Source organism: Apteryx mantelli, chromosome 6 (genome assembly GCF_036417845.1).
Source record: "Apteryx mantelli isolate bAptMan1 chromosome 6, bAptMan1.hap1, whole genome shotgun sequence".
In the NCBI taxonomy this organism is placed as follows: domain Eukaryota; kingdom Metazoa; phylum Chordata; class Aves; order Apterygiformes; family Apterygidae; genus Apteryx; species Apteryx mantelli.
Window position 1 is genome coordinate 37811442 of NC_089983.1, and position 14977 is coordinate 37826418.

At 44.2% G+C, this 14977-nt stretch overlaps 1 protein-coding gene across 2 annotated transcripts in view; it reads left to right on the top strand.

Annotated features, from left to right (window-relative positions):
* The first annotated feature begins 214 nt into the window (after window positions 1-214).
* SLC15A2 (solute carrier family 15 member 2) overlaps window positions 215-14977 on the top strand; it is a 59547-nt gene continuing 44784 nt past the window's right edge. Inside the window, exon 1 of one of the 2 annotated variants that reach the window (XM_067299294.1) lies at window positions 215-384. In XM_067299294.1, coding sequence (XP_067155395.1) covers window positions 318-384 — 67 coding nt within the window. In that variant the 5' untranslated portion in view covers window positions 215-317. Of the gene's footprint in view, window positions 385-10384; window positions 10450-14977 lie in introns of those variants that run through there. The other variant, XM_067299295.1, reaches the window with a different exon arrangement.

Sequence of the window (14977 nt, forward strand, 5' to 3'; positions counted from 1 at the left end):
AATGAGTCCTCGAGAAGCTATAAAGTTGTACACAGAAATCAGACTGGGGAGATTTGCCAGTACATTTCTGTGGCCAAACCCACAGATGAAGATTAACTGACAGGCTTCAGGGAGACAAACAAAACAACGTTACTATGGGGCCAGCAGCCTGCCTTGCCATTTGTGCTGTGCACGTCAGCATGGTGTATGAGTGCTGCTGTGGGTGCAAGAAGAAACAACCTTATATTCATTCCCTAAATTTACATCAGACACATCCTGAAGTTTAAACAGTTCATATTGCCCATTTTTTTGTCTTGGCCAGCTTCGCTGCTGTCTTCATGGAAATCCCTCCATCTGGGGACACTCCTCTGACACATTTCTTTGAGGCTTGCTGCAAATATTTCCGTAAGTAATGTTCTTTGATTGTATTTCTGTTCTTTCCGCATTCCCTGGCTGGGAGTGCTTGAGCAGGCAGACTTTGGGCAAGGAATGTTTGTGGGAGTGGGCTGCTTTGAGTCAATATTCCAAAGTATCCATGAAAGAGAGCTTCAAATTCAAAGTTTTGCAAATCTGCTCTGTGAACCTGTTTCTAAGATGTGTTCTCATCCAAATTAAATGCTCAGAACTGTACCATGTAACCTAGGTGTCCCATCATGCCTGCTTTTATTCAGATTGCTAATGCTGTCAAACTACCTGAAGTTGTTTGCAGAAGCTACTTGACAAATAGTTTTGAAAAACAAATAAACCTAAGAAAAAAACAAGTTATGTTCATAGGGTAAAAAGGCAAAAGGCAGAAAATGAGCAAGCTACTATTATTTATCGTGAATTAATCAGCCATCTCCAGATCTGAGAAAATAACTCAGAGGAGGTTGGAGTCTCTTTTTTCTCTCTTTGCAGCCAGTGCTGGAAGCAAAAGTGCCAGAAATCTCTCTGCAAAGCCTGTTTTGATGAGATTTCCAGCCAGTTTCATGAATCAAGTTGGTTTGGATTAACTGTGAAGAAGCCCTTGGGCAGAACTAGTGAATCCTGGGTTCATTGATCATAGACACTTGTGTGCATGGGGCCTGACCTAACACTCAATAAAGGCAATGAGTAGCCTACTGGGGCGGCTTATCCTGTAGCTGCAGAGCCTCTGCCGTTCTCTCCAAAGCAGCTGGTGTCAGCTGTTCTCAAACGCTGGAAACTGGACTTGGGGGGATCTTGTTTGTGGTCTGTAGGCCCAATTCAGTGGGTCTTAAGTCAGGCCCAGAGGCAAATTTACCTCACTGTACACTGCTCATTGAAAAAAGACGGTGTAGCAAATGATACCTGGTAAAAATGAAGCTTGGCTTTTCCTCCTGCTGCTCTCATGGCTTTGTTCCTAGCAGTAATTAACAGGGACAGGTTCCTACTTCCCCTGAGATTGTTTAACTGTGGGGACAGTTCCAGGGCTGTCCCTGGAGACTGTCCCCAGTGGCATGTTTTTTAAGTTATACCCTTCTACCAATCCTTTGTCTGAAGAATTTCCTGGGGAGTTTGCTCTCAACACCAAGACGTCTGTAATCAAACCGGCAATGTTATTTGGGGAGGGTAGTATTTTAAAAGGCTGCCTCTCCTGGAGTGTGCTTGGGGTTTCAAGTGTGACAGGCTACACAAAAGGACCTGAAGTGGAGACATTTGAGAGAGCTTGGGGAACTTTTAATCTTTGAGCCTGAGCCCAGCCATCCTGTCTGACTTTGGTTTGGAATCTGGGGTCTCTGATTCAAACACACCCTTTTCATTTGACATCCAAACCTAGAACAGTTCATGTTCCCTTTCCAATTCAGAGGAAGCCAGAAGCCTTAAAACAGCAAATTCTGTCAGGACCTTTTGTCTCAAAAGGAACTCCCCAAATGGTAAGAACGGCTGATCTTGTGAGATTTCCATTGATCATAATGGTGGAAATCTTATGACATTGACCCCTACTTCGCCTTGAAATACCCCTCTGTGCCCAGATTCCTCCTGCACATCCAAATTCCAGCCTCAATCTAAGCTAAGCAGAAAGTTTGTTGCAGCCCCTGCTTCAAAACATTGGTAAAACCTTTCATACCCCTCAGTATTTCATGAACATTTCAAAAACACAAGGCAAAATATCTGCACAGCTACAGGGTAACAAATCCAGGTATGGAAACTCAACTCAATTTGAGATGAGGAAGAATCTGTGTTAAAGAGGTTTGGGTCTTCACCAAGTAATAGAATAATTGTTTAATGAGATGCAGCTGTGGACCCAGCTGAGCTGTACTTGGGTGGCGATGGTTTAAATGCAATTTAAAAGGCAGCATGTCCCAGCAGTTGTTATTGGTGTAGTGTTATTGTGGGTTTTGGATTTGCTCTATGCTTGTCAGGGGTGAAGCCCTGACTCTCTACAGTAGGAGCTAGCAGTTGTTTCTGAGGTTTGTGGGTAGTACAAGAGTGCTGTTGCAGTGTGATTGCGAAATGAGTAAGACTTGCTCTCTCTTGCTGGTTCCTGTGACCCTTGCTGCCCTCCTGGCTGCATTTGCTGCTGCCCTGGATGTATACAGGACTTGAGTGCAAGTGCTGTGAGCTTTTGGCAGACAGAAAATCCTGAGGTCTAGGTTAACTTTTGTGCTTATGAGCACAAGCAGAGCACATTTGAGGGACTGATTTGTATCAGAAAGGTGGGAGGAATGGGGGTTTGTAGGTTGCCGTTTCACATCCTGACAGCCTCTCCCTGCCTCATAGCCCTTCTGAGGAATGAAACAGTTAATGTATTCCCCAGCACTTTTATCGTTCCTGCAGAATAATCACCGTTTTAAAGATGCCTGCCTTGAAATTACAGTGTAATACTCTGCCTGACTAAACCCTAAAAATCTGGTGCTGGTAGATAAAAATCATTGAGAATGATCATTTCTTCTGAGACATCAATAACTTCAACAGAGCTGTTTGGACAACAGCTCAGCTGCTCAGAAAATGGCAAAGAAAAGTTTTTTGTGTCAAGTGGCCCATCTTGCTCAGCCTGAAAGCTTCTACCTTTCTGACTGAGGGTCCTGGGGGGTCAGATTTTCTGGAGGTGAAAATCCACTAGTGGATATGTCTGACGGGGAGTCAGGGTGACTGAAGCTGTTTGTGAGGCTGTGTGAAAAGGTAATATGTGTGTTGAAAGGGAAAAGCATTGACTAAATGATTATTTAGGAGTTCTGGATCCAGTTTGTGTTCTGTGCCTGCCTGCAGGACCTTGGGCTGGTTGCTCTTTCTCCTTGGCACTGTCCCTATTACATGGTCTGGATTCCTGGACCAGTCTTGCAGTAGGTAGGGAGACAATAGGAGAGCACCTCATAAACCTTAGGTTGGTCTTCCTATCTGCTCCTTCAAGTGATCTGGACAACCTCAAGCCTGCCAGGGTTTCTTCCTGCAGTGACAAGTCAACCCAAAGCCAAGGAGCAGGGCACTACAATATCCATCTCTATAGGGTCTGCCACTGCCCCCCTGGGCAACTCTAGCACCCAACAGCATCCATGGAGCCAGATGCCACACTGAGAGATGGGACTTGTAGGGAGCATCCTGGAGGCACTGTTTTTTCTTTGGAGCTTTTCTTTTAGAGGGTAGGCTGCCCTCTGACATTTTTTTTCCCCCTAGCCTGTTGGCTAAGTCACTTGGGCAGACAGCCCTCAATTTGGAGGCTGATGCAGGAAGAGAGGCTGGAGTGAGTCTGTCTGTGGAGGGGGTCAGTGCTGATTAGGGTCAGATGCTGTTACCTTAGGGGCAGTTAATTGAGGGGGTATAAGTAGACAGCAGGCCATCTCTCTCTCTAATTTTCCTTTCCTGGCTGTTATTTAATAAAGCTACTGAGAGGGAGATTATATTAACTTTACTTTTATCTTTAATTCTGTGACTGCAGTAAAAGCTGGTATTTGAGAAGTCACTGAATACAGAATAGAATTGGTTCTATAATAATAATAACTTGTTTTCCCTCTTTGAAAATAAATCTGGTCTTTACTTGAAAGATTTAACTGTTTCTGGCAGTCAATCATCCAGCACAATTTGGGCTCTGAGTACTTGATTAGAATAACTTTAAGGAAAATTGCCTTCCTGAATCAAGTAAGGATCCATTAACCTGATGAAACGGGGTTTGCTTATCTGAGAGGTTAAGACTCAAAACACAGACTGGGCTGAACAAGATGAGGCCTCTTTTAGAATGGCATAAAGACAGAAAGTAATAAAAACACCATCTGTCATGTCTAGTCAATCAGATCTAGTATAAGAGAGAAATTATTCCTCTGACTTTACCATTATTAGATCGTCTGTTTGTTAACAATGGGAAGTGTCAGGAATGCTGAAAACTGGGTTTATTGCCTCAGATTATTTCTAGGTGTCTTTATCTTAGAGAAAATTAATATTAATCTGAGTCTGTACAGCAGAAAATTATTTCTAGATGAATACAATGCTAAGGCATTCCATATTGAGTCTATTTAGTGATTTATTGTTTGATGTAAAACAGAATGAGAGATGGAAAAAAAGTGCCATGTACACCTTGCTTCTGAGAATGATTTTTCCTCTAAACAAATCTCTTGCAAGTTGCTGAGCACTCAGAGACTTATCGAAGTCAATTGAATACATACCTCTCAAGTGGCCATCTGCATCTTAAAGGACCAGTGTGGCTGGATCTCATGTGGCCTTGACATAGCTGAAGGTCATGTAAAAAGGGACTGCTTTTCTTAGCAAGGGTTTAGTAAAGCTAATAATGCTGTCATGAATGGATTTCTCTACCACTGAGTACTAATATGTTCCCCTTTGTTTACTGAGGGCTATGCAGGAGCACATAGAGACATCTAATGGCACATCTAACAGCAAAGACATGTCAGCTGTGGGCACAGGAGGTGGAAGGGGTGGTGGAAAGCCTATGCCAGCATATCCCCAACACCACTGCTCATCACTTGGGGTGGAAACACCATCTTCACCTGTCAGAGCACCTCAGATGAAACTGTACTGATGTATTATAGCTGACCTGAATTGGCATGTCTTTCCCGTCATCTAGCAACTCTACTGCAGTTGGCGCATGCCTATACTGCCTCACAGCCCTTATGTACCATTCCCATCTTGCCAGAGCAGCTGATGAGCTTTTTTCCTGTTTGCAAGGTAGGGGTCCTCTCTGGGGAAATAGGTTTAAGAAGAGAACAAGTGTTGGAATTGCTGAAACCTGCACTCCGCCAGATCTGGGCACTTTGCTTTGCTCAGATACAGATGAGATTGATTGCTAGTGAGTAATAAATGTAAAGTATGACCAGATAAATAGCTAATAACTCACCACAGGAAGATATTGGAAATCTGTGGAGGGCTTGTATACTTATAATGCATGAGTAACTGCTTAGAAATGGATTAGGAAAATGGAAGAGCTGGAGGTGAGTGTGGTAACCTGAAGAATGAATGTGGCCTAATTTGACTTCATTGAATGTTCTGCTGTTGGAACAGGACTCGTACTCTGGGCCTATGTCTGCAATAACTCAAAAGCCAGTGGGGCCTGCTTGGTTGTTGTTGAAACCAGCAACGCTCTGCTGGTTTGCAGCACAGCAGACTGGTAGCCTGCAGGTGCAGTCGGAGCAATGTTCACCATTGCCCTCTACTTGGGGCAGTGCCATGGCTGCTGCCTGCCTGGTGGGTTGTGCATGGCTCTATACCAGAGATAGTTTGCTTATGCCGTGAGAAATATTACTTTGCTCAGGGCTGCTCTTTGCACAAGTGAAGCATGCAGAGTATTTGCATGGGTTCAATCCCATGCTGAGGCAGGAGGGATGTTTCTGGGAGGAGGGAACGTGGAGCAGAGGGAAGAAATATGTGCTGTGAGGACGGCATCTAGCAAAGGCTGAGCAGCCCTGATCCCACTGACATCAGTTGGGTTGGAGGTCACTCAGTTCCTAGGAGAAGTGGATCCCTTTTGGGGAGGAAGCATAAAGAGGCCCATATAAATTCTTCCTTCCATGTGAGTACAATCCTGCCTCCCCCCTGCAAGTCAAAGGGGATTTGACACAAGTACCAGTGGAGAGCAGACTCCACAATATGGCCAGGGCCGAATGAATTACATGACAAATTTTGGGTTCTCTGGAGACCCAAAGGCTGTATGTTTAGACCAACATAAAAAAAAAAGAATAAAAGGCCTCTGATGTTCTGGCTCTTCCTCTAAGACCTGATGCACAGAAGGCCCACGTGATTGCACTTCCCACTAGAGCTGGTGAGAGTTACCATCACTTGCCATCTTAGCAAATCAGTCCCCACAATTGTGATGGGGGGGCTGGAAAGAATGGATAACACTGCGAGTTCATTATGAAAACACAGGGAACCAGAGTTAATGAGTCTTGGATGAGCCCCTGATCTGCCTAGCTTTTGGTGCAGCAGTGGAGGGAACTGGTCGGGAGGATCTGCTTAAAATTGCAGTAGGAGTGACAGTCCCTAGATTGCAGAAGGGCATATCTGTCTGTGTTTAGACATGAGAGAGGTCACTGCCATAGAGCAGAGATCTCTCTGGATCAGATCTACAGCTTTTTCCATCAGGACAGAAATATTCTGGGCTTTACATGTTACCTGACCCTGGCAGCTTGCCCTGATAAAACACTGATTACACAACTGCAGTCCAGCTTAAGCTGCAAACAATCAGCTGCGTGCTGAGATACAGTGAGAATACCCTCTTTGCTATGGCAATGATTGAAATGTCTGTGTAGTGTGTTGTCTCCCAATACAGGGAAACTTGTAAAGAATAAAACAATTAGGTGGTTCAGTGTGAGTGCATGCAAAAAAAGCTCCACAGTAATAATGCCTTCTCTAAGGCTTTCCTAGTCCTGTATTTGGATTAATGAGTGAAACCTCTCACCCCAAATGGGAGATCAGTGCTGCTCCATTCTCTTTTTATGTCCAATGGAGCTAAGGCTAGGGAACTTCAAAGATTTGCTTAAGGTGTCTGGCAAGTAGCAGAGTCGGAACTGAACCCAGCAGTCCTGCTGCAGCGTCCTGTAGCCAGCGTGCCCTCCACTGCTGTCTGACAGTCTCCTGGAGCTGGGCATCCCTGCGAGCTGGCTGTGGAGAACAGATTAGTTACAGGATTCCTCCATTTCTTGTTACCAGCTGCATCTCGCTGAAGGATAGTCTAGCAGTGAGTGAAAGCAGCTCTTAACTCCGAAGCTGGGTGGGAGAGGCCGCAGGACTCACCACCAGGAAAAAGCTACTGACTAGCTGAGGGGGCAGTACAAAAAGGAAAATTTCCAAGTCAGTGTGCGCCCCTGAGGCTAGAAGTGAGCACGGAGGGGAGGGCAGTGCATCCAAGAGCCGACTGAGACACTGGATGTGGCTATCTTTCAGCTTTCCTCCAGACCTGAGGCTGTCACAAGCTGCAACATCCTCCTCAGTAGCTGTGCTGTCCTTAGAGCCTGTGACAGAGTAAATCAGTGTCTAGCTTTTCTTTGCTGTGACAATATTACAGGCAGGTCAGCTTAAGGGATAGACTACTGGGCTGGCACGCAGGAGGTTTCAGTGGAGTCTTAGTTCATTACATTGGTTTTACCCTCTTTTTTTCATCTCTGAAGTGGAGACGCAGATACCTGCTTCGTGAAATGCCCCAGGACCTGCTGCTAAAAGGCACTGTGTAAGATCCTGGTTCTGATATCAGCAGGGAGAAAATGTCCTGAGGACACCAAACAGTCCTCAAGCGCTTTTCCAAAGTCCTGCCCCCCCCCCCCCCCCCACATCCCTCTTCTTTCTAGCTGCAGGGACCTCCCACAATCTCGCTCTGTGAAGAGGAATTTCCAGCCTCAGCCCCAGACAAATAGATGGGGTAGACTTTCAGGTTTTTGTTTTCAAGCCAACTCTGTTACTCAGGTTTCAAACAAAGAGTTCAGGTTACACCTGAGCCAGGCAGCTGTGTTGTTGGGTACATGGGAGACTGTAACACACCTTGTTTGTTAGAAGCATAAAAAAATGTTCAGAATTTATCATTTACACCCTCATGATATAACAGCCCTGAATAGTATATTAGAAACAGAGCTCACATTCCCTTTTTGCTCCTATCCTAGCTCGCCTGTTCTTGAATTCCCCCTCCCCCCCCCCCCCAGCACTCTCTGTTGCTGACTTCCATTTTACTGGTTCACATCGGTATTTAGCTATTGTTTCAGCCAGGGACTGTCTCTAAGAAGGGAGCTGCATTCAAAAAACTCTTGAAAAACTAAAAGGATGCAGGGGAAACAAAGGCCGAGCCGGAAGGACTGCATGTTCAAACATCCCAGGGACCCAACACGTTCTATCAGTCTGGATTGCCTGGGGCACCTGGATGTCCCTTTTCTCTTGGTCTAGAACCCACTGAAATCAGTGCTGCAGTGCTACCAGTCAGCTCTGAGTCGGGACATGATACCCTGTCCCATAACAGAAAGTATAATTTAGAACTGGAGGAAAAAATAGCTGGAAAGGAATTTAAGAGGTCACTGAGCCTATCTCCTTACCAACAGCATGAATAGTTAAATTATTCCTGACTTTCCATGTGATTTGTTAGCCTTCCTTGGTATTTGCTTACTGTTAATCAGTGGTCTGCTCTGAAAGACCACAGATCTTATTCCAGAGCCAACTCTCAATTTATGCAGTGATTTGGCTATAGTCCCATTACGATAGCCTAGAAAATAATTTACATTTATGGTTGTACATTGTTTGTGCTTGGTTTTCTTCATTTCCTGCCTCAGCTGATCAGCTCTATCTTTTCTTGTGTTTTGATTGAACACTTCCTCCAAATGAGGAGAAATATCCTAATTTTTCCATGCTTTGACAGTCTCTAAAAAATCCTTTCCTGCTGTGGTTTTTTTCCCCCCTTAATCTTCTAACAGAAGTCACAAGTATTACCAAGGAAAGCTTTTTATTCTTCCCAGCAACTATTCTCCCTCTAGCTTTTCTTCTTTATTGCATTGTCTAGCCTATAGTTCTCATACTTCTTTTCTGCTTGCTTTTCACGGTGCTTGCCCAGTGTCTAATGCTGCTAAATTTGCCATGCTGTACTTTGTACTTATCTGTGGTATATCTACTTATAATACGACTAATACTCTGGCTTCTGGCCATGCATCCTACATTCTGGATTTTAATCCTTCTCACCATCTCTCTTTACTTTAATATATCTTGTGAGAATAGCCTGCTCTTTTGTAGCCGTAATTAAAGTTGCAGTTTTGCTTCAATGCTCCTTTCACAAGCCTCTTTACAATTTACCATCTTCTTTTTATGAGTTGTCTATGTTGTTCTTCTTCTATTCACATCTGCCAGTGCATCCCTTGTTGCTGTCAAATGACTCACCACCTGTAGGAGTGTATTCCTCACTTCATTTTTTGGAATGTGGTCTGAGATCAGCTTAGACCACTTACTATTGCACATGTAACTAGCTGTTGCTACATGTGTCTTTTCCCCATAAAGCTCTCATGTCTCTTCATGTTTCCTTAATGCGTCTTTCTAGTCCACCTGCCCAGTTCCCCTAGGTCAATCTTAGTTCACTAATAGCTGAATTCATTGGGAACTGCATATCTGTTTGTTACTTCAAGTGTACTTTGTGTAATGAGGAGATAATGAGAGATACCATGCCATGAAGCAGGTAGGACAGGGATTTTGGCACAGTGGAGGGTGGAAGGAAGATGCAGATGGCTTCAGGGCCATGGTGTGTGGTGACTGAGACCCCATTTTGCTCCACTGCTGAATACACAGTTTCACTGCAAGTCATTGCTCTATCTGCAGAACGTGTCTGGGGCTTTCCCTTGTGGAGGAGATTCCTTGCAGCCTCTCTGAAAGGAAGTCACAACAGTTTGGGGCAACACAACAGGAGTGGGGCAGAAAAAATGTTGATCCTCCTTCAGGCAGCTGATGGCTTTAAGGTGAAAAGGGCCTGGGAGAACGGCATTTCAGTGTAATGTCTGCATTCCTGCGTGACACAGGAAGAACCTGGAATTGAAGTCAGTCTGTGAAAAGGTGCTGAAATCTTGTTTCTTCTCATAACCTTAACTACTATCAGATGGACATAGTTAAGGCCAGCTCTAAAGCTGGTGTACAACATCACAAGTCTGTCTGGGTTTATGGCCAGCTGTAGATCACAGGTCCAATGCCTGTTCTCATCCAGAAATAGTAATTTTATTGAAATATACTGTAGCTACAATGCAAAGCGCTTGCTTGAGAACATTTGTGAAAGATGCAATGCAGCCTTAGTGTGAGGTGGTATTTAAGGAGAAAGGTGGCTTCTCTGTGTTTTGGAACTGAGTGGAGATGACTTCAGTGGGACTTCGAGATCAAAACTAAATGAAGGTTTAACTATTTTAATTGGTAACGAAATGTTTGCTATTGTGAAGTGAAACATTGACGAGTGAAAGCCAGGATTGCTCAATGAGGTTCTTCAAGTACAACAGAGCCGGGGGTCACCCAGTGCACAAGGAACAGCAGGCATGGCAGAGAAGGATGGCGTGCTGCAAACTGCAAAGGAAACTCAAGCTGGTGAGAGGGTTTTTTTTTTTTTTTTTTTTTTTTAAGACCTTTTCTTGCTAATCATAGAAGAAACTGAAGGCAAAAAGGCACTAGAAGGGACAAGAAGTTTCTCTCCGATTGTTACAGGTTGAGTAGTGCCCACATGGCAGACTCTTACAGATTTAGGCACTTGGTATCATTAGTGGTGTTACTGTAAATACCTTTACAAGTTTGAGTCTATAAGGGCTAGTGGTAATGGATAGAGCAAAGATGAAGGACTGAAGACTTCTGGCATCTTTTCCTGGTTGTTCAAATGATTTGATATGTACTTTTGTTAAATTACTTTGATCTTTGAGACAAGTCTGCTGATAATGGAAACTGGTCTCAGTCTGTCTAAATTGGTTAAGCCATGTTCTTTCATGTAATCAAAGAATTGAAGAAAATAAGCCAGAAGAGACCTGGAGAGGTTATCTTGTCCACCCAGGGCCAGGTCATTGAGCCAGTGTGTTGCTGGCAGACATTTATCTAGCTTCTTACAACCTTATCTTGGAAAGAGAGAAAGAGAAGAGGAGCAAAACAAAGATATGGTAAAAGTACTATAAAAGTATGTGAATTCAAAATAAGACTCAGTAGAAAGAGACCAGTGTGCCTGAGCTGAAAGTCAGGAAGGAATTGTACCACAAAATGATGACAGGTATAAATGAACAGATCAAATGACTATAAACAGAATAATGTGTACAGTAAAATAGCAGGAAGCAGTGAGAGTGTGAGGACTGTGAATGCAAAGGGAGAATGCAGATTGTTTTCCTGTGGATTTGGGGAGCTGAAAAAAATTTAAATGATGAACCGGAAGTCATAGAATAATATATTCATGGGGACTTCTGGCTATGCAAGACATCTGGTAGCTGAATATTACATCTAAGCATGAATCATCGTGCAGATTCCCCACTTGCACAAAAGACAACCTGGAAAGGAGGAAATCTTAAAGGGAACAGTCCTTGCTCTAACATTTACCAGTTGAAGTTGTTTAGCACATGATTTTCATAGAAATTCAGGAGGGAAAACTTCAGAAGGGCACCTCATCCATCTGTCTGCTCTGGGACAAGAGCCAATGTATTTAGTCTGTCCCTGACATGTTCTTAACAGATACCAGGGATTCCCCAGACACCGCAGCTCCAGCCCCACAGCCTCTGTTCCAGTCCTCAACTGTCCTTGCAGAAAGGGAATTTGGCCAAAAGAGGCCCCAAGTCGTCTTTACTGAAAATTAAGTCAGTTCTTCTTATCTTATCCTCAGTGAAAATGGAGAATAGTTGGTCTCTGATCTGAACAGCCTTGGATTATGTAAAATACTGTCACCACCGTATTTCCCCTTGTTTTTCCTAGGCCACTACAAATACAAATCTCCACGTCATTGTCTTTGCCCAAGTTTTCTAAACTTTTGCTCATTCTTGTCACTCTCTTCTGGACTGTCTGATGCCTTAAGGCCTAGGGCCACAAGGTGGACATAGTGTTCAGCATCTCCAATTTCAAGGGGCATCCATGTTAGTGCATCTCTTTTTCTGGCAAAAGAATCACCTTTTACCCATGTATTTGGAGTGGGGGGCACCCTGCTCTGCTCCCTTGCGTGGCAGTAGTTTTTCCTATCAGTGGGTGGGTGTAGCGTTCTGCCCGTCGTCTTCTCTGAATTACATCTTATTCACTTCAGAGCCATGAAGTTGTTTTTCCCATTTAGCATCAGCATTCTGAATTCTAACCCGGTTCTCCCCCATGCTTGCTCTGTCCTGGTTTCGGCCACAAACATTAGTAGCATGTTGTCTATTCTGATGTTCTCATTGCTCATGGAAATGCCGAGAACCTGTGTTTCATGCCCTCCCAGTCTGACAACAAATTATTGATAGCTACTCTGAGAGGGATTTCCCAGTTGCCCACTATATAGGGATTTCATCTGGACCATCTTTTCCTTGTGAGACCTTAGAGATCCTGGAGTCAGGGTATGTCACATCCACAGCTCATCTAGCTGTTGCTCCACTTACCGTGCCACCAAAGAATAAAAATCTAGCTTGACAACGCTTATTTTTTTCTAGTTCAAAATGGGTGTTTTGTAATCCTTATTTTCCTTTTGGTGCTTAAGGGGATTAGTTGATCAAGTATCATTCCAGCTATGGAAACTGGGCTGAGGGGTTTAGCATTCCCTGGGTTGTCCTAGACTGCCTTTTTAAAGACAGTGGCGATGCTTATCCTCCATCTGTCTTTCACAAGGGTAGTGGTTCAATAATTGCTTTTAGTACTTGAAGGTGAACTTCATCAAGCTTTAATGATTTGAACGCATTTGATGTATCTAAATATTCTTTAGGCTGTTTTTGTCTTGTTCTCACCCATATTCCTAGCAGCTCATGTTAATGATGTTAAGTATTTTGTTGCAATTAAGCTTTTTTTTTTGTGAAAACTGAGACAAAAATGATACAACTTTTCTGACGTCTCTGAATGAGCTTTTGTTTGCTCGTTTTTCTAGTTCAAATAAGACTTTCATTTTCCTTCATTTTTCTCCAATGTTGACAGTATTTCTAACACCTTTTCTCATTGCTTTTGTGTCCCCTGCTAGCTGTAATTCATTTTTTTTGCCTTAGCTTTTCAGCTTCTACTGCTCCATGCTTGAACTGTTTATTTATAGTTATCTTCAGAAATGCCACCTTATTTTCATTTGTGGTACAATTCCTTCCTGATTTTCAGCCCAGCCACACAAGTCTCTTTCTAGCGAGCCTTATTTGGAATTCATTTGTGTCTGAGCTGCTTGCAGATTTATTCTCCTTAACTCGTTCTCACTGTTTGCCATGAGTTACCATTTGTTACCAGCCGTTTGAATCCCTTTCCCCTTTCTGTCTGAGAATGTCTTCTGGTGGCTAATGACCTAAACATCTCTGCAGTGTATTTGATAAGTAGTATGCTCATCCCACTGACTGATATGTTTTTTTGTACTGGTATTAAGTAAATCATTTAGCTTATGTGAGACACGGGGCTGTGTACACACAGAGAAAATATAGCTGCAGGATGCTGAAAATATTAAGGCATCACATTGCAGCGGTGTGGGAGCCTGACACAAGAGATGGCGAAACCTTTTCTGTTGTGCTTTTGTTGTACTCCTTTAATAACTTTGCTGCTGTGTTTGTACTGCTTACCTGTACACTGGCAGACCGCAGCAGGCCTCTACTGGGAGTTGTCTAAAGATACTCAGTACAATAAGAGATATCACCAGAGGGCTCAAGTATTTCTGCTGCCTTGAACGCAGGATCGGATTTGCAGGACTTGAGGGAACATGCTGGCCTAGGGTGCAGGAGGCAGGGCCAGCAGGCGCAAGTCCTGTTCCTTGCACTGTGCCCAACCTTGGGTCTGCTTTTGAGTCACTCTTGCAGCACTCCTGTCATGAAATGGCCTTACCAAGTCCTACCTCCCTAGAGGCTGTTTGTGATACCTGAGAAGTGACCTAAGTGAAAAGCAAGGGCATAGGCATGCAAAACACTGAGGGCTGAAGGGAAGGAGCTGGATCTGGGGCAGTACAGAATAGGTACCAAACTGTCATTTTGCTGCAGCTGTAGAGAAAAAAAAGGGAGAGGGAAATAGGTAGACTTTCCTGGCCACATCTGAGGATTGGACTATTGCCCCCTATGCTTGGCAGGAGCGAGGCATGGTCACAGGGGATCTTCAGCGGAAGCAGAGCCAGAGCACATGAGGGAACATGGAGAGCAATTCTGCTTCCTCTGGGCACTCTGCAACATCCCAGGCCCTTATCCAAGTGTTACCCTAGTCTTGTTAGCAGTGACTGAAGCCAAGTTAAGAATCTGTGATTTGAGCAAAGGCCTCTTTCCTAGTATGTCAACTGCAAACCTGGTTTCCATGATGCCTAAACACTGGCAGCAACTCAGTAGCGGAGCTAGTGCTGAGTTTATAGAGACTTCTGTACCAACTGCAGATTCTGGGTATGGTCTGCACTTTTGCTGATAACAGAAGTGAAAAATATTTGGTAATGTTCTTTGTACATTTGCCTTTTAAAGAAGCTGAATATAAGGGGAAAAAACCCTGCCCTGCACTGAGAATACTGCAGAGCCACAGCTCCTGAGGATGGTTAATGGGAAGGTTGTGGATTTTGCTCTGTAACTGTGACTGGTGAAGAACTCCTCTGCTTCCCTCGGGGAAGGGCAGCGGGAGGAGGGACAACAGGGTGCTTGCAGGGACCTGGGTCTATGTAGCTGTGTTGAGAATCCCAGGGCTCCCAGCCCAGTGTAGGGAGCACTTGCCATGCAGGAAGCCCAGAGAAGGCCTTCTGGATATAGGGTGAAGAGACAGAGGTTTCTCAGATGCTAGCTGTGCCCTCCAGATTAAACCGTTCTCTGGGAAAAGGCAAGGTCGTTCTGGGAACATGGTGCGGGAGCATATCCTGGGTCACCTCACTCCTGGGATAGCAAAGAAATGATTTAACACAGTGCAGGCATCCATGACATCCTGATATCTGAGGGTTTGGCATGGTGAGCGTTTCAGTGGTTACAACTTGGGCTGGAAGTGT